At 42.2% G+C, this 24,121-nt stretch overlaps 1 protein-coding gene across 1 annotated transcript in view; it reads left to right on the forward strand.

The window, feature by feature from the left end:
• Positions 1-24,121, forward strand: part of CACNA2D3 (calcium voltage-gated channel auxiliary subunit alpha2delta 3) — an 841,437-nt gene that overhangs the window by 183,817 nt on the left and 633,499 nt on the right. Inside the window, 1 exon segment of the mRNA XM_033132710.1 lies at positions 8,107-8,223. Within this exon segment, the coding sequence (XP_032988601.1) occupies positions 8,107-8,223 (117 nt within the window).

Genomic DNA, 24,121 nt, shown 5'->3' on the forward strand with positions numbered 1-24,121 from the left:
CACTGTCCATGCTCGAGAGACGTACATGCTTCCATGTGCATGCACGCCGAAGGGGCTCACAGGCAGTCTAAAGAGACTGCCCCCCACTCCCTCCGTCCCCCACCTCCTTCTAGTCCCACTGTGCTTCAGGCCTTGGTCAGAGATGTCCTGCCTCTGCTTCTCAGCCACTTCCTTGTGATGGCGCATGACTGTCTCATTACGTGAATCGGGTGCTTCATCGGCTTCATTGCCCAGGAGGCAGGGAATTGCATGTGCTTCACAGCCACTCCCTTTTCTAGGAGCCTTGGCACATTCATTGTTTTACATCCCTCCCTGGGACCGTCTTCCTACCTGTTGACTGTGATTCCTTCCTGGTCCAGGCCAACTTTTCAGTGTTTACACAAGTGTTGGGTTGCCCACAATACCTGGTATTAACCCCTCCCTCTTCGGGGAGAAAATATGTCTGTGCTTTATAGACTGTTACACCCCAGTGGAAAGAACACCCTTCCACCTCTGGCAGAAATGATTTACCTGCACTGCAGACAGGTGTGACCTCGGGTGGAGACATACACAGGAGGGCTGTGTGGGTTTTCAGTCCTCAAGTTTAAATTAAAGTGATCCACGCAGCTCTGCTCCAACTTATTTATTACTGATTTTTAGTAAAATGAATGCAAAATTAGCTTCTTTATACCCCAAGGGAACATGTGTATTTGCCAGTAGTCCCTCCATCCCCCTACCCATCTGGCACACGGCAGGTGATTTGTACATATTTGTTGCATGAAGAAAGTAGAAGTGATTTCAGTTAGGTTCCTTTTTTGTGTGTTGGTGTGATCCTTATTTAAATGATTGGTTTAATGAACTTTTGCCCTGTGGCTATTTTAGAGCTTGCAGGAATGAGAACAAGACTGAAAATTGAACCTTAAGTTAAGAACAGGAGGCATCTCCTGCTCTTATATAACAAGCCACCTGTAAGGGTTCTGGGCTTAGCTTGTCTCCAGGGTGCTTTCCCAGTAACAGGTTTGATTAGGGATCTAGGTCAGGAGTTCCAAGGGAAGTGCCGGAGGCTGAGGGCAGGGATGGAGAAGCAGCCAGTTTCTCTCAGGTTGTGAGCTCTGAGGCAAACCCCCGGGATTCTCACTTGGAGATGGACAGGTCCTTGCTTTGCTATCTCCTTCCTTAGGGCTTTGGTCACTCCTCATATAGTAATTTAATGATGCTGACTGTGGGATGTAATTTCAGTTTTTGATGGAAAATTTGGCCAAGAGACCACGTTCAGATGCACCAGCTCTTTGGCTAATGGTAATCCCTGCATCCGTTCTCTACGGAGGGCATTTGTTTTTGTTGGTGTTGAGTGTACTCAGAGCCCCTCTTTCATGTTTGGCTTTCATCCCAATTAATTATGGTTGGTCAGAAGTCTCCTGACTGGAGCCCCTCTCTGGGGGCTGTTCCAGGCGACTCACTCCTAGCTATGTAGTTATCACGTAGGAGAAAAATGACCCCAATGTATGAACAACATTAAGTGTTCTGACAGTGAAGTAGTGCTTTTCTCTTCCTGGTGTTTGTGTGAAATGATCTGGCAAAATAGATGCTGCAGAAATAATGCATTTCTGTGTCTCCCTTCGCAAATGATAAATGTTCTTGGCTCATCACAAGATTTCTTGCCAAATGCTGATTCTGCTAACAGAAGGAATGGAAGCTTCAGATGTTCTCCTGAGACAGAGGGAATAAAAAGTTGCTCAGGCTTGCCTGCCTTCTGTGTCGTGAATACTGAGAGGCACTTTTGTGAAGGGCTGTGATCTGCCTTGGCCCTGTTCTTGGCTAAAGCCACAGGCCGTGGGGTGAAGGGAGGGTCAGGAGACGGGGTGGGCAGAGGATAGGGGGGTGGGCAGGGGACAGGGGTAGCAGAGTGAAGAGCGTGGGCATCATCAGCCACCCAGTTGGAGTTTGTCTCTTACATTAAGGGCTTCCATTCAGAAAGACATTAGCATGAAAATACATTTACTAGAATCCTCTGTAGCAGAAATGCCAAGTGGGAAAATCAGGGGAGTACAAGAATTTGGAGTGGCCCGTTCCATGCAGGTGCTGTGCAGGGGACTTTTACCGATGTCCTCCCAGGACCCTCCAAAGCAGCCCTGGAAGGTGGACGTCATTACCCCTGGCATTCTGAACTAGACACCGAGACCCAGGAGGTTAAGTGATTTCCTTAAAGTGACACGACCCACCCTCCCAAAGGGCTGCTGCGTCTGACCATTGACGTCTGCGTGGCTCCTAGAGAGCCCGCCTCTCGCTCCTCTGACTCTTTGGCTTCTCCCCATTGCTGTCTTCTAAGTTCTGGCTGCTTCAGTCTCCAGCTCCTTGTCTCCACCCAGCTTTACGCCCTCCTACCCGTTCTGCACACTAGTTTTTCAAAGGACACATCTGATCATCTAAAGACCCTTCAGTGGCTCTGGCTGTTGCCTGTGTCCATGCCCCAGCCTCCTACCCAAATCAGGATAAGGTCCAGACTCTTAATCCTAGAACATACGCTTGATGGCCTCGCCTTGCTGACTGCTTTGACCTCATCTCTCACCAGAGTCCCCCACTGTGGCCATCCATGTGCCAATGAAATAGTGTAGGGGGTAGTCCCTTTAGCCCCAGATAGCTTCTTGTCCCTGGACCTCCATAACTGCCTCTCCCTTGCCTGGCTTGCTCATCCCCTATGGTGTCTCCCATCTTCCCAGCCTAATCATCCTGTAAAGGTCCAGCCAAATGGGAGTCACTGCCTTGACCACTCCCACCAGGCGGTACAACCTACCACTGTGCGGTATCTTTGCCTGTTTACTCATCAGAACACTCCGGACCATCTGACTGCCAGCTTTTTCCATTTTGCTTTACTTATCACTGTGCTTGGTGTCTAGTACCCTGCCTGTTGTACCAGAGACACGAAGTAGATGCTAGCGGAACAAATAAATGGAGTACTGGAGACAGGATTCCAATCCAGACTGGCCTGAATCTGTAATCAGGCGGCACAATGTCTCTTCCATGTTCTTCTTCCCCTCTCCTTCCTTCCTCATATGTGTTTGCAGGGACCTGTTGATACTTTCCTAACTCCTCTTCCCAGTTGAAGATCGACTATTTTTACATAACATAATTGCCCGCAGAGTCTTTGAAGCTACAGAAGACAAAGCACCATTGCCTGTACAGCCGTGTGGGAGGCTGGGGGAAGAGGGGCTTGGGGGCTTTGCCTCCAGTGCTTGTTGGTACCTTGGAGAACAAAAGATGAGTTGTCACCCAAACACAACCAGTGATTTATAATTAAGGCTCCAGGGCCACCTCCAAGTAGTTTTATTGTCAGGAGCTGCCCTTGCTCCTTTGAGACCAGGCTTCTCGCGCGCCCTCTGTGACCCTGTGGAGGGACCGAATCCATTCCTGGATCACATCTGGTGTGCCCTGGCTTCGTGGCTTTTGCTCACTTGGCAGCCTTGTGAGGAGCTGCAGCCCTTGTGAACTAACCATGTCTCCAGCTTTTGGTATTTGACTCTCTTGGTGAGTCCAAGCCACTGTTGCCTAGAAAAATCAATGAAACAGGCTATTATTGGCAGTGAAATGGTCCCCCTGAAAAAGGCTTGCAAATATTTAGTCAGTACTTTACCCCCCAAGTTCAAATGACCAAGCGACTAGAAGTTAGACCTGGCTGGGTTTAAAACTCACTCTCTATCCATTTGATTTCCAGCAATTGACTAAACGTCTCTGTGCCTCAGTTCACCATCTGCAACATAGGCATAATGCCAACCTCTCAGAGTAGCTGTGAGAATTAGACGAATTAATATGTGAAAAGCTTCCGGCACCGCGCTGGGCCCGGGCTTCACAGAAGACGCATTGTACTGACTTCCTTAGGCTCTGCTAATGAAGACGTGCCGCTTAATTTCAGATTCTAATTGGGACCATGTTCCCGTAAAGAAATCTGTTTACTAGGTGCTCATATGTTAGTCTACATATAACCACAACTGTTACATTTGCTAATCTCCAAAATAGTATGCTTATTATAAAAATTAGAAAATACAGGTAAGCAAAAAAAAAAAATAAAATAAAATAACCATTTCTAATTGCACAACCAGCTTTCCACACTTCTCGTGTTCTTCTAGCAGTGTGTTTGTGTATGTGCTTATGTGTATGTGTGTGTGTGGGTGCAGATTAGTAATTGAAAATAAAATGTCACCGATTACTGTTCATACCGTGCTGTGGGCACACTTCCCACATTCTTTTACACAATTGGGGATGCCGGTGTGGAATTCAGTTGTACTGGAGGTCACATTGCTTGGTGTCATACTATAGGCACAGTTTTAAAGGGTTTATGTGCATCACCATTCTAAGCTGCGAAAGGCTTGAGGTTGATTAACGGCTATCACTGGGTTAATCTCTCTGTTCTTCAAAATCCTTTGATTCCCGCAAAGTGTAACGTTTCCTGGTAAGAGTGAGGCATTCCGTGGTTCTGACCTGATTCCAACAGGCATTAACACATTTTGCAAAGCAGAGTGCTTTTTGCTTATGGGATGACTTCCCCAGGGTGGTGAGAAAGTAGTCTGGCTTGGCTCATTGGCCAAGAGGACCCGTTGTCACATGTCTTGAAGGGAGAAGACTTAGGCTGGCAGAGGAATGGAACCAGTGAACTGCTTTGTTTGTCCCAGATCTGGAATCCTTGGCTTGGCAGAGAGCTTCACGTTGAGATTGGTAAGCTAGTTCACCAGGTACAAATAGTCCTGGGAGACCGAACCCTCCAGAAAGTCAGTGGCTCCTTTTCACAGAGCAGACTCAGAAGAAGAGAAGATGAAGTAAGATGTTATTGACACCTTGGGAGATGGTGAGGATTAAATAAATTGATTCCCTTTTAGAAGTCTATTGGGAGAGGAACACATGCAAGTAACAGATATAGCCAGAATAATGGCCCCTATATAAAAACCAAACGATTCAAGTAAAGTCTAAGTGAAATCCATTTTATTTTTCTTTATCTGAAGCCTCTAAATTACCTTTAGTAACAGAATTACTTAAGACAGAGATTGATTTCACTGACTCTGTAAATATTAGACTGACATTCGTTTTGTTTTGTTTTACTCACTTTTTGAACTTTGTATTTTTGATGGTGAATCAGCCTTGGCTATAAGCTGGCCTCAGCTGTTGGCTTTTGGAGCACATCTGGCAGGCAGCAGAGAACCCCCAGGATTTTTGGCTCCAAAGACATTGGCTTGTATTTGAACTTAGGGAAAGTTTCCAGTGATTGTCATTGAAGTTTTATTCATACAGCAGAGGACGCTGTTAGCTTGAGCCAGGCTTGGGCTGGCTGGATTCCCACATCCCAGGCCAATCCAGTCAACCTCCCAAGGGGTGGGGAGGTCACCCTTACAGAACCATAGGACAATGCAGCTGCATTACTTGCATGTTCCTTGTATTGTAACATCGCAATTGTTCTGCAACAAGCTTCGCCTGGAAAAGTCTTGTGAGTGTGTGCTGTGGGCCAGTGGGTAACCGTAGGACCAGGACCATGCAAGTGACAATGCCAGGAGAGATAAACTCTGGGGGCTCGAAGAGAAGGTGTAGCATCCTTGTCTTGGAGAATCAGAACACCCTTGTTGAGGATAAGGGGAAGGCTAGAAGAAGGAATACTGGTTTTCCAGGTGAGATGTAAGAGAGAGACTGTCAAGACAAACATGTAAGATTTTTATGAATGTTTTCAGGGCGCAGGGAGAAACATGTCACTTACAACTCATGGTCCATTATAGGACCACACAGAGCAGCTCAGGCATCTTATAAATAATGTAGCAGATGTGTCTCTTGGTGCAGACTCAGGTTGTCCAGAATAGCACTTTGTTTATTTCTTTAGGATCGCCTTAATTCTGAGAAGTGCCAAGTCCTTGGGCCTCATGTTCATGTCAGGGGCCCCAGTACCCCTTCCTGCCCTTCCCACCTCCTGCTCTGCCAGTGTCTGGTGATGGGCCCTGGGGACTGTGTGGCCAGATGCCCCCAAACGCTAGGGATTTAATTTTAGTTTTAGGGATCAGAGGAATACTCTCTTTACGTTTGTTTCCTTAGTCACTCCCTCTGTCCTCAAATTCTAATCTTTTCCTTTCAGATACCCCGTGGGAATCTAAGCTAGAAAGGGAAACATTTTGTCACACACACACACACACACACACACACACACACAGACACACAGACACACACAACACACACGCGTTCCCCCTTCTTTGGGTCAAGAAATGACTGAGCCTCCTTCCACTTTACATTTTTAAAGGTATAGGAAGAGGAATGGGGAGAAAATATAAATTTATATCTCATACATGATTCTGCTGTTAAAATGTTTTTATATTTTCCACTTCAAAAATGATTCTCAAGGTCACTAAGGCCAAAATAAGATGTGGCGCCCTTTGTTTTACCCAAGTAGAAGCCTGGGGTGAGGGATTAGCAAGTGACTCAGGTTTTCTCCATAAATAGAGGAAATATAAAGCCCTCAATATTTCCGGTTCCCCAGCCTTTTGATAGCTACATGAATGGGTTCCTGGTGACATTAGAAGTATTTGAAACTCCATTTGGAAGGTTTTTATTAATAAACAATATTTCTTTCCAGTGGGACCAAAATTAAATCTTCAGGGAAGCCAAACTTTTTGGACTCAGGACCCCTTTACACTCTTACAAAATATCGAGGATCCCTAAGACCTTCTGTTTATGTGGATTATGTTTATTGATATTTGCCATATTAGAAATTAAAACCAAGACATTTAAAAATTAATTCAAAACATAAAAACTCCTTATATGTTAACATAAATATCATTTTATGAAAAATAACTCCCTTTGTCAAAAGAGAAAGAGTTCATTAGAGGAGCGGCATTTGTTTTCCATTTTTGCAAATCTTTTTAATGTTTGGTGTAAGAGAAGATAGGTGCTTCTCATATGTGCCTCTGTCTTAAATCGGCTGTGATTTGTTAAACTCTATGAAAAAAAAACGGCTTCACATAGATATGCTGTTACAAAAAGGGAGGACTTCATGGCTTCCTGAAAGGGTCTTAGGGACCTTGCAGGAGTTCTTGGACCACTTTGAGAACTGCTGGTTTAAACAGATAAATGACCAGGGTATGTGATAGTTTTTAAATGAAAAATTGTTTTTGAGAATTTGGGTAAACTATGGGTCAAATCAGTCCCTTATGAACAGACTAACCAATTACTATGAAATATTATGTGAAGTATTGTTTTTCTTTTTTTTGGTTTTTGTACTTATTATACATGTTCCTTTCTATGAGCTCGTAAGAAGTCCTTAATAATTGAGTCAAACTACTAAAACCCAAACTACTAGAACCCAAGGGCTCTATCATTATAAAATGTTTGTAAAATGCTCTGCCATGTTAACTTTCTTTAAATCCTACTCCAGTTTAGGAGTTGGCAAGCTTTTTCTGTAAATGATCAGAATAAGTCTTTTAGATTTTGTGGGTCATCTGGTCTGTGTTGTGACTACTAACTTGATCGAGTATGTAAACAAATGGGTACGGTTTTGTCCCAATAATACTTTATTTATAAAAATAGGTGACGGATTGGATTTGGCCCAGGGGTTATAGATTGCTGACTCCTGCTATAGTTATACTTTAGAGTCATAGCCTTGAAACTGTTTTCCCCTAAGTCCCAGTCTTTGACCATGAAAAAATTAAGTCAGTGATGTTCAAGGGAAGAAAAAAAACCCCAAAATCCACAAAAGTTCAATTTCTTCATTTTTATTTTGCGACACATCTGGAATAGTCATTTTCCTGGCTGCTAATAAATCTGGGGCAGCCCTCCAGGAGAATGGCTGACTGTGGTCACATTGGAAGTACAGAGTGTTGATTTCAAGAAGTGAAGAGGACGACTGATAAAGAGTTTATGTGCTTTAGAGTTTATTCTTTTCCTGGGTGCCAGTTAAGTTTCCAAGAGAGTCAGAGCTAATTTTCACATTTCTCCCTAGTTGGTTTAATGATTTTGAAGTGCAGTCCATTCTCCCCAAATCCAACAGACAGTCCTATTGTGACTTTTTTTTTTACTTACTCCTTGTAGGTAGATGTGCTGTGACATCCTTTGTGTGGTGTTTTGTGGAATCACGTGCCTTTATTGTTGCCTCCCTCCTTACAGAAATACAAAGAATATGAGAAAGATGTCGCCATAGAAGAAATCGATGGCCTCCAACTGGTGAAAAAACTGGCAAAGAACATGGAAGAGATGTTTCACAAAAAGTCTGAAGCAGTAAGGGTAAGTGCCTCTGCTTTCTGCTCTGTATTGTCCTAAGACCCAAAGGCAATTTCAGGGACCAACTCTCCAAGGTCAAAGCTGACTCTGCTGTTATATACACATGTTCTTTTCTTAAGTCTAGTTAACCAGGAAAAGTAGTTACTAGGGATCCAATTGCCCTTTCCATATATGGTTCAGATGCCAGTTTTTGTCTTATAATTTTATGCCTTCAGCAGAAGTAGCACTAATTAAACAGCCAGAGAGGATGGCTTATGACTGTGTGATGCATTCCCTAATTGCCAAAAATCCTTCAAAGGTACATTGTGGTTCTGCTAAGCAACTGTAAAAAATTTAAGCAATGCTTGCCAAAATGTGGAATTGAAAATCTCAATGGAGTTAAATAAGTCAAGATGAAGTCAGAAGTTCTCTTGATCGCTATTGGAATATCACTGTAATTATAATGTTTGTCTTGACTGGTAAGAACTTCCTGAAATTTCCTATTAACAGTAGAATACATGGAGCGACGGTGCACAGTTATATCATTTTGGATTTCCAAAGTGGTTCCTGACTTTGTTCCTTATAGCCAGCTAAAGAGGGCATCTTCTGTTCTTGCTTTAGGGCTTTTGGATGGTGCAGTATCTTACACTAATGCCATATTGGCACAGGATTATGGGAAATAATTACAATCGGCAGAGTTCATTATTTCTAATGTATAATTTGCTTCCTTTTCGATTTTAATAATTTTCTCCAAAATCACTTTGTTACAAAAGACCATTTCTTACTTTAGCTTCTCTTACACTTCATTGGCCAAATCAGATTTCCACAGGTTATTTTTGTTTTAGACCTGATGATCCCATACATTTGCTTGTCTCTAAAACACTTTTGTACTATTTTGATTCAGGGAAGGAAGGATTGTAATTTAGTAGGTGAGAACATGAGTTTGAGCAGGTTCAGTGCCTGCCTTTGTCACTTCCTCAGCTTTGGCCTCTGGTAAAGCAGCCTCAATTTCCTCATCTGCAAGGGGATAAAACACACAGGAAGTGTGAAGATTAAGCAAAGTTATGATTTTGAGCCACTTAGCACAGACCCTGGCACATAAACGGTGCTCAGTAAATGGTAACTTCTGCTGCTACTGTATTTCCCCGAAAATAAGACCTAACCAGAAAATAAGCCCTTGCATGATTTTTCAGGATAACATCTCTTGAACCTAAGCCCTACTGCATATTTTGGAGCCAAAATTAATTTAAGACCCGGTATTATTTTCGGGGAAACACGGTACTATGATTATTAACTTAAAAAAGTTGAGACATTTTTGGTGGAAACTCTGAAATGTCTTGGAAGAAAAAATACTTTTATCTGCCACAGAAGTATTGCACTGAGATCCAGCCCTGGGAGCTGCATGGGAGCCTCTGATTATGTCCCTACTTTGAAGCAAGTGGTATTCTGTATAGGCAGCATGGAAATTAAAAAAAAAACGTCAGAAACCTGAAATTAAAAAAAAAAAAGTCCACCATAGTTATCATTTTTTATTTATAAAATGCACACCCCTTTGGTGGAACTTTAAGAATATATCGAAAAATTGTCAAACAGAGGGGAAAAAAATCACCTGAAGTCCCAACACCCAGCAAGAAACCACAGCTTGTGTTCCTGTGTGTTTCCTTCCTTCCTTTTTTCTTTGCATTTCTATGCATGTATATGGGTGTGTGTGTGTTTAGTTTGCAATTGTGTTTCTTATCCAGCTTCTTTTTACTTCTTTGTATCATTATAATATGAGCCTTTTCTTGCATCACTGTATTTTGTGATTTTCTTAAGTGGCTGCATAATATTGCAATCTGTGGGTGTGTCATAACTGATCCGTTTGCTCCTCTGTATCTGTATATTTAAATGGTTTGCAAGCTTTGATATAAACAATTCTGCAGTGAATCTCTTGTATATTAACAATAGATCAAGTGAGTGACTCAGCACTTCCTACACTGGGTGCTCCTCTAAGGATCTTCCACACACTCACTTATCCTAACAGCAGCCTAGCAGCCCCGTGATGGAGGTTACTATCATTTCCCCCATTTGACAAAAAAGGAGACTGAGGCAGAAGGTAAGTCACTTTCCGAGGTCACATGGGGATTGAGAGGTTGGCTCTAGGCACACGGAGACCCCGGAGGGCACAATCCTCATCGCTTCCATGCTCTCAGCATCCTGCACCCATTTCCTTCAGACGAATTCCGGAACGGGAAGACAGTTCAGAGGCTCTGAACCAATCTTCAAGGCTCTTTGCATATGGAAACCTTTCTGTCCAGATAAGGCTAGGCCAATAGCAGCCCCTTCAGCAGGAGTGGAATGTGAGTGCCCCTTTTCCTGAATCCTTACCAAAAAAAAAAATGTTTTAGTCTGTTTTAAATACTAGTAATGACATTGTCGATCTGAGAGGGAGGAAATAGTTGTTTTAACTTATTTCCTTGTGAATCACAGAATTTTAGAGTAGAGAGAGAGAGAGAGAGAGAGAGAGAGAGACATAAGTGTCCTGAGCTTCTGCCTCTGTGACTGACAGACAAGGAAGCCCTCGTGTGTGGCACGCGAACAGGGAGGCCCCGCCAGCACCGGGGGCTGGACGAGGGGGCTCATGTGGCAGCGCAGCCGAGGGCTCATCTCAGTTCTGCCCCAAGGTGGGAGAGGCTGATGAGAAAAGCTAAGTAACCCCGCCGACCACTTTTCCTCCCTTACCTCCCTGGAGATGGTGGGAGGGCTCAGTGATTTACTAAACCTGTACTTAAGTTTACTGATCTCAGTGGGCACCAGACCCTGTGCTAAGCACGTTACATGTGTCCTCTCATTTCATTCTCCAGTCAACCCTGGGAGTGAGACACTGTCACCACCATTGTTTTAGAAATGAGCAAAGGGGCTTGGCAGGGCAAAGTCATTTGCTCAGGTCCCATGGGCAGGCTCGGTGGTTTCTTTCGCACCCAGGTGGTAGAATGGTACTGCCTCTGTGTGTATCTGTGTAAAGTGTTTAGCACAGTGCCTGGCAAACAGTCAACATTTGGCAAATGTTTGCCGTTACTGCTGGTTAAGTGACCTTCCAGCCTGTGAGCATTTAATAGTGAAGGAATCTTGAATCTTCAAGCTTCAGGAAGGCCCTGGGTGAGGACAGGAGGGAACCAAATTTTGAAACCCTTTTGCTTGAAATTAGTGAAGTTGGAAAAAAAAAAAAAAAGACTGATATGGTTGGTGTGGTTCCTTTGTAAAGGAAAAAAAAAAATTGCTCTGTTTGCATTGAAATATTCCCAGAGTAAAGCTATCCAGGATTCTCAGAAATGTGTATTTCATGTATTTAAAATAGATGTACAAAATCCTTTGCAAGCACACTTGATGCTACAAACTCTAGGTTAACCAGTCCAGTGATACGTGGCTCTCCACCGCTCCCAATCTTTAAACAAGAAAGAAGGCTTATATGTCAAGTTGAGGTTTGGTCTTGAGACAGTTTTGTTGTTGAGATTGGCCTGGGCTCCGTTGTCAGCCGAGCGGCTCTGTGGGCAGCAGTCATTTGCCATATGGCATTTGGCGTGAGATGAGGTGGCCACAGAGAGGCCGCTGGGTGTTGGTATATGTTGAGGCCCGAGAGCAGTGGGCGTGACTGTTTTCCATCCTTTAATGACACCTTACTTCTTGAATAGGAAGGGTTGCTATTTGCCTGTGGGATTTGTGAGCATTTGGAGATCAAAGACGTCAAATCCAAATTTTCCTGTGTGTTGGCAGTAGAGTCCTTATTTGTGGTGTTGCCCTAGGAGGCACCTCACTGCACCAAGGCCCTCTCTGTCCCGTGCCACCCACCAAGCAGCGAATCCCCCACCCCCGCTCAAATGGCCCAGGAAAAGAATGGATTTTAGAATGCGCTCCATCACCACGATGCACCAGCCCTAACAATCCTCCATTTCCAAGCCGCCACGCACACCTCCAGCAATTCTGAGTCAGATCAGAGGTTCTAGCGCCTCCCCGAGTGTCTTCCTGCCAATAATTGATTCAGTACCAAGTGCTTATGGATGGTGCAAAAACAAACAATGCTGATTAATAAAACTTCCTTTCATGTATGTAAAGTATTTATGAGACTGGCAGTAGCAATTTAGAAAACTAGGAGCATACTAACACCATTAGTTAGCTTCAGTTAGTGCCAGGGGGAAAAACTGGAGCAACCCAGTCCTTTAACATGCCTGCCAATCCCTTGGCTGTTAAACCGTGTTGATCTTTTTCTGTCTCTTCTGGCTTGATTTCATCATTTTACCCCATCACTTTCCCCAGTGATTAGTTGAATCAGAGTGATTTTATCATATTCGTCCCCTATTTGAATTACTCTCCACTATGCAATTATCCTATCACAGAAAGTCCTATTTTCTCCCCGTCAGATGTCTGAAGTAAATGTGAAACCTAAAGTGGCCTGCCCATTACATAACCTCTGTCATCTGGTTGGTAATGGACTATATGTAGCTTTCATTTTTTTTCAGGCCAGCGAATTACAAATAACCTTAGCTTCAATAATTACCATTAACATAATGGTGCCATCGTTATGGTAGCATTTCTTAACTAATATTTTCTAGCACGTTTTAATGCCATTGGTGCTTTAAATCTTTTTTTTTTTTTCCAATCCACGGGGAGGCTTGATGTAAGTTGTTTTATCCTGAAGCCAAATCGGGTTTGAGGTAGTGATGCCGCTTTTGTGTATGATTCTGCCCAAAGCATTATCTCCCAACTTTCTTGTTCAAGCATATTCATGTGACCAAGCCCTCGGTTAATGTTGCTGAGTGGTTTATCAAGTCGTAAGTCATATGAATGGACAAGAAATGGAATCACTTTGCTTTCAATTCATTACCGTTTAAGGGAGATATTTCGCACGCTGGACATGGAGGAAGTGATGTGCGTTGAGTCCTCTGCCTGCTGCAGACTCCTGTTGGGCCATTCCTAAATGACCTGGAAGTGCTCGACTGTGTCACAGAGCTCCTCTGAACTATTGGTGGGAGGCATATTTGACCCAGCTCCCCTTTCCTCTGGCTTGCCGATGGTGACAAACCCTTTTCTCTGATTTGAGGGGAGGGGACAGGAAAGCATGTGCATCCCATGGGTTGGGTTATATGGACAGGCTGCCCAGCCTTTCCTTTGTCTTTAAAATCTGAGCCTCCACTCCGAGTAGCACAAACCATCACACAGCTGGAAGGATCATCTGAAGCTCCAGGGACCTCCAGGCAGGCACCGCGAAGCGTGCAGTCGGAGGAGAATCTGTAGCAAGGAGCTGAGTAACCATGGGCCTCTCTGATTATAGGGATGTACTTTTAGGACAGATTCCAGCACAGCCACGGGGAGGTAATGATCCCGTGACTTCAGAAAGGTCCATATGCTTGAGATGAGCAGCACAACCTGAAAAAAGTAGATAAACCAGGAAATGACAAGAAAAGGGGCTTTGGAGAATTTATAAATTTATACTAGGATTCTCCAGAAGGGCTTTGTAAAGGTGGGTTCTGCAGGGGGTGATGGCCTTTGATTGTGTGGTGTGGCTCAGGGGCGGCCACTGCCTTTATCCTACTGATTTGGGCCAGAATTGTAACATCTTTATGTCTTCCCAGTTGGTTGTGGTTTCAGGGCCAGGCACTGACCCACACGGCTTTCACTACTGGGCTCTACAGAGGTCTGGCCTCCACAAATTGAAACACATTTCACAAAGAGAGATGGTATCTATTTTAGTAGCATATCAGCCAAAATATTAAGTATTTTATTTGCTGTTCACATTCATTTCCTCCCCAAAACAGTTAATTTTAAGTGTCTAAAAGAATGAACTTCAATGGGGACAACAAAGAGACATAATGAACAGATATAAAAAACAAGTTGTAGCTACACTCACTAAGCGAAGAGTGTGTTGTTTTCAAACCTTTGGAAAGATACTGAATAAATTTTGAAAGCCCTCTGAAGCTCATACCTGTAAATAAACTTAATCCTCTTTCATTTATTTTCGATTTACATTGATAAAATGATAAATCGGGCACTCAAAAAAGAATGTTTTGCTTAAAAATAAACATGCTTGCTCTTGGGAAAAGCTGAAAGAGACTAGATTGTCTATGAAGTCTCCCCTTCCTATAGCAACCTGCTGTTCATTGCAGAGTTGATTCCCATTATAGCGGTACCACGGAAAGTAATTGCTGTTGTACAGTAATTCAATTTCAGTGCATTCACGCATCAGTTCACCGATAGGGGTTTATCTGGAGGAACCCGGGACTTGAAAGCTTTTTATCGAGAAATTTCACGTGCAGCAAGACGTTTTTTCCTAGGTAACGAATATCAGTATTTGCATGTAATAAACATTTACCTTCTCAGGGAGATGGATTTTTTTCCCCCTGCAGAAGAGATTTACACCAATCTTCCAAAAAGCTAGAGGGTACTATTAAAGCGACTTTCTCTAGCTGTTTTTCGACTGGTGCATATCTATGTATGTATGACTATAAAACACATCTATGTTTTTATGCAAATATATATACACTGAGGCATGAAAATCAGGGTGCACCCGAGGAGAGCATGCTCTGTACCAAAGAATATATGCTATCGAAGGATTGATGTCTACAGGACTATACGAATACTTCTGGTTTAAAAACCATGCATATATTTATATATCTGTAAGCATGGTGAAAATTATTGGTGAGGCGTACTTTCAGACGGACATCCATTAAGTTGGAAATGAAATCAATCATTTTGTTTATAAATGTCTAAATTAAGTCAAGGTTCTTAAGACAGAATTCATTCTCCCCATATAAAATTATTCTTAGATCATAAGGGCTTTTTAGATATTAAGTCCAAAATGAGCTGTAGGGCTCTTAGGAGCTGAGTTGATCTAATATTGTTAGGATGGCCTTTTCTTCTCAGCCAATAGAGGGGGCTGGACATATCTAAAAGATTTTTCTGCCTTCTGTTCATATCTGATCTCATCTCAAAATTTCAAAACTTGTTCCTTGAAAGAGGAGTAAATCTGTTTCAGAAAAAAAAAATGTTTTTTAAGTCACAAATGAACAAGGAAGAGACGATTATTTTTTATGTCGCTGTATCTTGCGGCTTATTTGCTTTTTGTCTCCCTCCCTTCTTCCCTCCCCCGCCCCTCTCTCTTTCTTTTATTTGGCAAACTGGATTGCTAAATCTCATACACATATGTAAGAAAATTTAGAGCAGAAACCTCAAACCAGAAGAAACAAAAAAAGCGCAACGATCTGGATTCACCAATTCTGATGAGGTCAGCGAACCATTCTTGGTTAATGGTTGATGGTAAAACCACATGGAACTGTGTGGTCTTCGTGGACTTCAGCCCAAATGGGGTTAGGGTTTCCGTTAACATACTTTGGATGGTATCAACCTGAGAGGCCCAGAGGCTGCTCTCCCATCCGCACTGAGAGTGAGCAACTCGCCTGCCTCCTGAGGGAGATGAGCTTCCTGTTAGGGGAAGAAGGGAGAACCGCAGGAGATGTTGGATGTGCTTTTTTATCTCCTGTCTTCTCAGGCTCCTTCCTATTCCATCAGCCTCACGCCTGGCAGTAGGGTTGGCTTGGTGCACTATATCCCAGCTTTCCTGATTATTTTGGGGATGTTGACCTATAGAAAGTTCTTCTTTCTTGGTAGAACCACTGCACCAAACCTTCCCCAACTTCATGGGTTTTTGTCCCATTCCCAAGTATTTGACTAAAAGCCCTTCATTTTCAGAGCTTTATGGAAGATTTAGTGGGGTTTTCTATGTAACTCATCTCAATCATGTTTGTTTTCGTATGCTTTTTGTTTTGTTTTTACTGATTGTACATGTTTATTGTAATAGAAAGAAAGAATGAAGGAAATGATAAAGGAGAAAGTAGAGATCATAACACCAAGAAGTATTAAAAGGCACAACATTTTTCAATACCTTTTGCTTTTAAACCTCTTTTTAAAAGATCTTTTAAAAATGCAGCTAACATACAATATTATATTGGTTTCAGGGGTAAAGCATAGTTATTCTACATTTACATACTTAAAGAACTGGTCACCATGATAAGTCCAGCAACCAGCTGACCCTGTACCACGCAATCACAATAGTATTGACTATATTCTCTATGCTGTACGTTACATCCCCATAAGTTTTTTATACCTGGAAATTTGAACCTCTTATTCCCTTTCACTTGTTCCCCTCCTTTTTAAATTTTTCAATTACAATTGACATTCAGTATTATTTTCTATTAATTTCAGGTGTACAGCTTAGTGGTTAGACATTTATATAATTTAAGAAGTGATCCCCTGACTAGTCTAGTACCCACCTGGCACTACACATAGTTACTACTATATTATTGACTATATTCCCTATGCTTTACTTTACATCCCCATGACTATTTTGTAACTACCAATTTGTACCTCTTAATCTCTTCACCCTTTTCACCCTGGCCCCAAATTCCTCCCATCTATCACCCCAATGAACCTAGTACCTCTCTGACACCATACGCAGTTATTACAATATTATTGACTATATTCCTTATGCTACCCCCTACATCCCCATGACTACTTCCTAATAACCAATTTGTACTTCTTAATCCCTTCCCCTTTTTTCGCCCACACTCCCCATTCCCCTTCCACCTAGCAACCATCAAAATGTTTTCTGTATCTATGAGTTTGTTTTTGTTCTTTTTGCTTATTTTTTTCTTTAGATTCCACGTATAAACTAAATCACAATGCATTTGTCCTTCTCTGTCCAACACTCCACTCAGCACAATACCTTCCCTGCTACTGCAGATGGCAAGAACCCATTCCCCTCCATGGCCGAGCAGTAGTCCATTATATATATATGCTACCTCCTCTTTATCCATTCTTCTATCGATGGGCACCCAGGCTGCCTCCACATCTTGGCCATTGTAAACAATGCTGCAATGAACATATGGATGCACTCAACCCATCAAAGTAGTGCTTTGAGTTTCTTCGGATAAATACCCAGAAGGGTGATTACTGGGTCTTTCTTTGTCTGTTATAGCCTTGTTTTTAAGTCTATTTTGTTTGGTATAAGTATTGCTACCCTAGTGTTTTTTTCTTTTTGTTTTTTTCATTTCTGTTTTCATGAAGTAACTTTTTCCTTCCCTTTATTTTCAGTCTGTATGTATCTTTCAATCTGAAGTGAGTGTCTTATAGGCAGCATATGTAAGGGTCTTGTTTTTTATCCATTCAGCCACCCTACATCTTTTGATTGGAACATTTAATCCACTTACATTGAAAGTAATTGTTGATAGATATGTAACTATTACCATTTTGTTCATAATTTTAATGTTTTATTTTTTTTTATCTTAAAGAAGGTCCCGTAACATTCCTTGTAATACTGGTTTGGTGGTGATGAACTCCTTTAGCTTCTGCTTGTCTGGGAAGCTATTTATCTTTCCTTCGATTTTTTTAATGATATCCTTGCTGGGTAGTGTACCCTTGGTTGTAGGTCCTTGCTTTTCATCACTTTGAATATTTTGTATCGATCCCTTCTAGCCTGCAAAGTTTCTGTTGATAATTCAGCTGACAATCTTATGGGGTCTCCCTTGGAAGTTACTATTGCCTTTCTGTTCTGCTGTTAGGACTCGCTTTGTCTTTAACATTTGCCATTTTAATTATAATGTGTCTAGGTATGGGCCTGTTTGGGTTCATCTTATTTGGGACTCTCTGCATTTCTTGGACTTGAATGTTTATTTCCTTCTCCAGGTGAGGAAAGTTTTCAGTCATTCTTTCTTCAAATAGGTTCTCAATCCTTTGCTTTCTCTTTTCTCCTTCTGGTACCCATACGATGTGAATGTTGTTATACTTGATGTTGTCCCAGAGGTCTCTTAAACTATCCCTAATTTTTTGGATTCTTTCATCTTTTATCTTTTCTAATTGGGTGTTTTCTGCTACTTCGTCTTCCGAATCACTGATTTGATCCTCTGCTTCATCTAGTCTCCTGGTGATTCCTTCTAGTGTATGTTTTGTTTCAATTACTGTATTCTTCACTTTTGACTGGTTCTTTTTATGGTTTCTGTATCATTTTTATGCTTGCTATCTCTTTGTGGAAGTTCTCACTATGTTCCTTGAGCATCCTTACAACCATTGTTTTGAGCTCTGTCTCTGGTAGGTTGCTTATCTCCATTTCGTGTAGTTCTTTTTCAGGACTTTCATTTGGGATGTATTTCTTTGTTTCCTCATTTTGGCCACCTCTCTGTGTTTGTTTCTATGTTTTAGGTCGATCTGCTATGTCTCCCAGTCTGGTGTATAGGTGCCCTGTGGGGCCCTGGCATAGTCTCCCTGGTTACCTCTTCTAGGTGCTCCAGGAGTGTCCCTTGTGTGGGTTGTGTTGTAGTTGAGCCTGGATTTCTATTGGCACATTAGTGGGTGGGATTGACCCTCAGGCTGATTGGCTGATTGGTGTTGTCCCTGCTATAGCCTGGCTGGGTCAGGACACTCATCTAGAGCCCTGCCTCACCCCTCCCAGCATTGTCTATCATGACATCCTGCTTATTCCCTTTATACTCCTCTTGAAAGAAGTTGTATTTATTCTGTTTATCTCAGTGTTGACTTATAAATTGCCAGACTGCCCTAGAACCCCAATGTCACGAGGGCAGGGACCATGACAGTCATGCTTCCATTGTATCCCCAGGACCAGGTAGGGTGTATGGTGAGTGTCCGTGAATGAACTTGCTACACTGGTAATGATGCTGTCCTGGGGGTAAATGCCCCAGGCTTGGAAAGACCATATAGTCCACCAGGACGTGGGGTCCCAAACATTTCCTGTGTGTTTGCACCTGTCCTGCTGCCTGTTTCTCACCAAATGATCCATTTCTCCTCTGTCTCACAAGTGAAATTTGGATTTAGTTTCTGTTACACAATGATGAGGAAAGAAAAAAAGAAAAAAACATTGCTTTTGCATTCAGAGTAAAATGTCATTTAAAATTGTATTTTTCATTTTTATTGCCTATTTTTCTTTTCTTTTAAAAAAAAAGCCAGTGTTGAAAGATTTCCTATTGCTCTGGTCAAGACTGAGTGCATGGACCAAACAGCCTGCAGAAGAGAGTCTCATGGCCACAAGCTCCCGTAGGACCCTGCCTTTAGCCCAAATAGCAATTACGCTCCATCAGGCAGCCCATGCAGAGACACCGGGCTCACCCTGAAGTGGTCTGAGGGCCTCAGCTGCTAGAACTAGAAGAGTGACGTGTCTTTTGTAGGAGGAAGATCTGCAGGACACCGTCTGAACCAAAGTAGGTGGGTTGGAAGGGACGGGGGTAGCTCAGTGCAGTAGTGTTGCCACAAGGTGCTGGTTCCTGTTCTGATTTTTCAGAGCATTACATGCTTATTTCAGCATGTCGGACCAGGTAGATAACAATGCCACCTAATTTATATGCAAGTGAGGCAAAAGAAATCTTATAAGGCCTATGGGTGGGAAGAAATTATGGTGAATCACTGAAGTGTCACCATCAATAGATCCAAATGACGGAATAAAACCATAATAATAATAATAATAATAATAATAACAATAATAAAAGACCACTGGCTATAATTGTATAAATTACTGGCAACAAAATAAAGGTTTTCAGAAATATTTTGAATGCATAGTTAGTATGTTTAACCAAAGATTGTTAGTGGCATCCGTTTTTTTTTTTTTTTATTTGGTCTTTGCTCAGTTTTCTATATGGAGGTAAGGAACAGCTGGTCTTGCAAACACAGGGAGATTATTTACATTTTCTAAATTGGGTTATGAGGGGAAAATGAAAAGGTAGTTAGGGATTCATTGGCATTTAATTTACACTGCATTCAGCGGAGGGATGGCAGCCCTTTCGAGTAATCAGAGTCTTTGTGAAAAATCAGCTAGGATATCGTTGATTGCACATCCCAAGCTGTACTGGCTGCATGAACAGACAACATATAACGCTTTGTACTCTAAGGGGCAAATGTGGACTTTTTTTTTTTCTTGTGTGCTTTTTAACTGATTTTCTGCATGTCAGTTAGGGAGGAAAATAATACCCTTGGGAATATATTTAGAAAGCCTCCCTCAATGTGATCCCTGTGCATCTCATCACTGATAGGTTTCATAGAGAGGAACTTCTCCAGCGGCCCCTAGAAGCCCGTGGTGGCCGTTAGAAAAGTTGACCCTCATCTTGGTCACAGTGGGGAGTTGCTTATAAATATCCCAACACCGTCAGTGAGGAGGAGACTCCCTCCCTCAAGCAGGTGTCTCTGTAAGAACTTCAGCCCAGGCGAAGGTACTGGCCCTCAGCGCTTTCACTAAGGTGATCAGACAGGGGGCATGGAAGTGGCCGTGGACGCAGCCCCAGGCAGGAGCACGGCCAGGCTTGCAGGGGAGCGAGGCTTGCAGGCAGCTGTTTGGCAAGCTACATGGTGGCCTCTGTTCAGATGCTTGTTGAGCCGGGCAGCCTGTCTCTGTGAGGACTTCCCCCAAAGGGTTTAGTGCACCCCCTCCCTGGCTGTGCTGGGAGCCTGTCGTTGCAGTCTCTGTGACCATAGTCTGGGGACAGTACGGTTCTCATCAGGAAATCAGAGGTGACCTCTGAGGCCAGACATGGTGGAGATGATTTACTCCAGAGGTGTGTTCAGCTCTCCTGTGAGCACAGGAGGACGTCTTGCTGTTCACACTCTTAGGAATTTTCAGTAGAGATGTTTCAGTGGAGATGGGGAAATCAGAATAAAGCATCTGTATCACAGCTGTAAACCTGTGGCCCCTGGGCGCATCCTGGACACAGACAGGTTTTACTGGATTTGTATGGGCTTCGAGAAAAAAAGTGAACTCACATAGAAAAATATGAAGTGATATAAAAATATCCAGATTTAAAGCTTGAAAAATTGAGAGGCCTAGGCCCCCATTCCCACATGGCAGCACTCAGCATGAACTGCCCAGTTTGCTGATTTCCATGCCGATGCCCAGTTGTTTATTTTACCCCTCTGGCCCCAAAGAGCATGGGGTTTGCAACCCCTGGATTAGTCAGATGAGGGCCACCACCTCTTTTAGGGGACATAACAGAGTAACTGAGGGTTTGAAGTTGGGAAGCTCATAGGCAGGTCACTCACAGCTTTTAAAGTTCACTCTACAGAAAGTAAGCTGGGGTCATGCCATTGTTTCATCATCATCATCACAGTTTTGGTGTTTCTCACCTGCCACGCCGCAATGCTTTGCTTTCCATACAGTACCTCATTTAAATGTTACAGCCTTTCTGAGGTTGGATTAAAATAGTTCTTGGTTGGAGGTCGGGGAAGATCATTCACAGGACACCAGATAAGGGGGCAGGGGATCTCTCTCTGCCCCCCCCGCCCCCCCCCGTCTCTCTCTCAGAGCCACCATATGGAACTGTTTCTGAGATTTTCTTTACCTTTAACATTTTAGGATTTTAGCCCTTGTTTTAAGGCTCTTACCCATGAGAAGTCCTATTTGTTGTGTATTTTTTCCAAACTCTAAGAAGACCTGATCTATGTAAATAATGACTGATCTGGTTTCATGCACAGAATCAGGAAACTCAAATCAAGTGATACCCTCTCTCTCAACCCCTCCCCCAAAACACATTTTCCTACTAGAACGATGACTGAGACACTATCTCACGAGGAGAAGGGGATGACAAATGCTCAAAGTGGTGACATTTGAATATGTGGCACTTATCTCTCTGTGCAGGCACCTTACTGAAAAAAATAATTCATCAAATTGCATTCAAGAAAAAAGAGCACTAAGCCTTCATCAACAACAACATCAAAAGCTCACCATGGCAGGAACAGGACAATAAAGGAGTGATTTTAGCAGCATTAACAGGAAGAAATTAGCCCCATACATCCTTCCTTTTTATCGCAGTGTGGTACATTTACATATTTTGAAATTTTACATTTGCATAGTCAATGATTTTAAATTAGATTCTCACATTTCCTCTCTGATGTTTCTCATGGGTGTAACTTGTCTTATTAACTGTGTTGTTTGCATTTAAAAAACAGATATCTAATCATCAGCCTAATATTGGAAACATAGCACCCAGTTACCTTTGCAATTGTTTAGTAGTTTTAGTGAGATATAAAATACATACGGTATAATTTACTCATTTAAAGTGTATAATTCAGTGTTTCTTAGTATACACACAGAATTATACATCCATCACCCCAATCAACTGTAGATGTCCATCAACCCAAGGAGAAAAACACCTGTATCCATCAGCAGTCACTCCCCATTCCCTCCAAAATCTTCTTCCGCCACGGAGAATAGGCTAACCCTATTCTACTTTGTTTCCAAAGATTTACCTATTCAGGACATTTCATACATATGGAATCATAACAGTGTGTGGTCTTTGTGACTGATTTCTTTCACCGAGCATGATGTTTTCAAGGTTTATCTGTTTTGTAACATGTATTAATACTTTATTCTTTGTTATGGTCAGATAACATTCTATTATATGGATAGACCACATTTTATTTATCCATTCATCAGTTGATAGTCATTTAGGTTGCTTTCATTTTTTTTGGCTGTAATGACTAATGCTGCTGTTAACATTTGTTCACTAGTTTTTGTGTGGACATGTTTTCATGTTTCTTGGGTATGTTTAGGAATGGAGTTGCCGGGTGACATGCAAATTCTATGTTGAACTTATTGAAGAAATGCCAGACTGTTTTTAAAAGTGGCCATACCAGTTTACATCCCCACCAGCGATGTGTGCGAGTTCTGACTGCTCCATATCTTTGCCAACACTTGTCTTTCTGTCTTTCTGATGCAGGATATCTGTTTTTCCGATGCAGCCATCCTACTGAGTGTGAAGTGATGTTTCATTGTGGTTTTGACTGACTGACTAATGATGACTAATGATGTTAAGCATCTTTTCATGTGCTTATTGTCCTTATTTATAGATCTTCCTTGAAAAAATGCCTGTTCAGATCCTTTGCCCATTTTTAAATTGTGTTGTCTTTTAATTATTATATTGTAAGAATTCTTTGTATATTCTAGATACTAGTCCCTTATAAGATATATGATTTGCAAATATTTTCTCCCATGATAAGGGTTGTCTTTTCACTTCCTTGATGATATCCTTTGTAGCACAAAAGTTTTTATTTTGACAAAGTCTAGTTTATCTATTTTTACTTTTTGTTGCTTGTATTTTTGGTGTCATATCTAAGAAATCATTGTCTAATCCAAGGTCATGAAGGTGTGTGCCTACGTTATTTTCTAAGAATTTTAGTTTTAGCCCTTGTATTTAGGTCTTTGATCCTTTTGAATTAATTTTTGTATATGGTGTGAGGTAAGGTTCCAACTTCCTTCTTTGCATATGGATATCAATTGTCCCAGTGTCATTTGTTGAAAAATACCTTTGCAATTTAAGGTGAGTTCCTTTCAACCCCGACATTTAATCTCCCCAGTGCTATCATCTGAAGAGGCTGGATCATTATAGCTGTAATCAGAACATCACTGTCATGCTGACTCTGACAAGAATGTATTAAATACGCTATGTTGTCTGATTTAATATTCACAACCCCTGTCTGAGTTGGGTAGAGTTTTTATCAGTCATCAACCCATGTTACAGGTGAAGCAACTGAGGCCCAGTTTCTTATTACTGGTATTAGGGAGTTGAGATTTCAACCCAGGCAGCCTTCTCTCAACCCTTTTGTTGTAGTGCCTCTCCTCAGGTTTTACTAAGAGCCCATAAACAGTGGCGGCCAGAGCCCAGGAACCTGGCTAAGCACTTAAGGTGTATCATCTTAGCACTTTTCAGAGTATAAAGTTTGTCAGAACAGCCCAGGAATATTGTTAGAGTGAAGATTCCATTTCAGTAGTTTGAGAGGCTGCATTTCCAATGAGCTTTCAGGTGAAGCCGAGATGGTTCTCCTCAAGAGATCACGCTCCTTGTTGAAAGGAATTAGCTCACTCGTTCTCAAACTTGGCTACATGTTGGAATCACCTGGA

The sequence above is a fragment of the Rhinolophus ferrumequinum genome, chromosome 17 (assembly GCF_004115265.2).
Source record: "Rhinolophus ferrumequinum isolate MPI-CBG mRhiFer1 chromosome 17, mRhiFer1_v1.p, whole genome shotgun sequence".
In the NCBI taxonomy this organism is placed as follows: Eukaryota; Metazoa; Chordata; class Mammalia; order Chiroptera; family Rhinolophidae; genus Rhinolophus; species Rhinolophus ferrumequinum.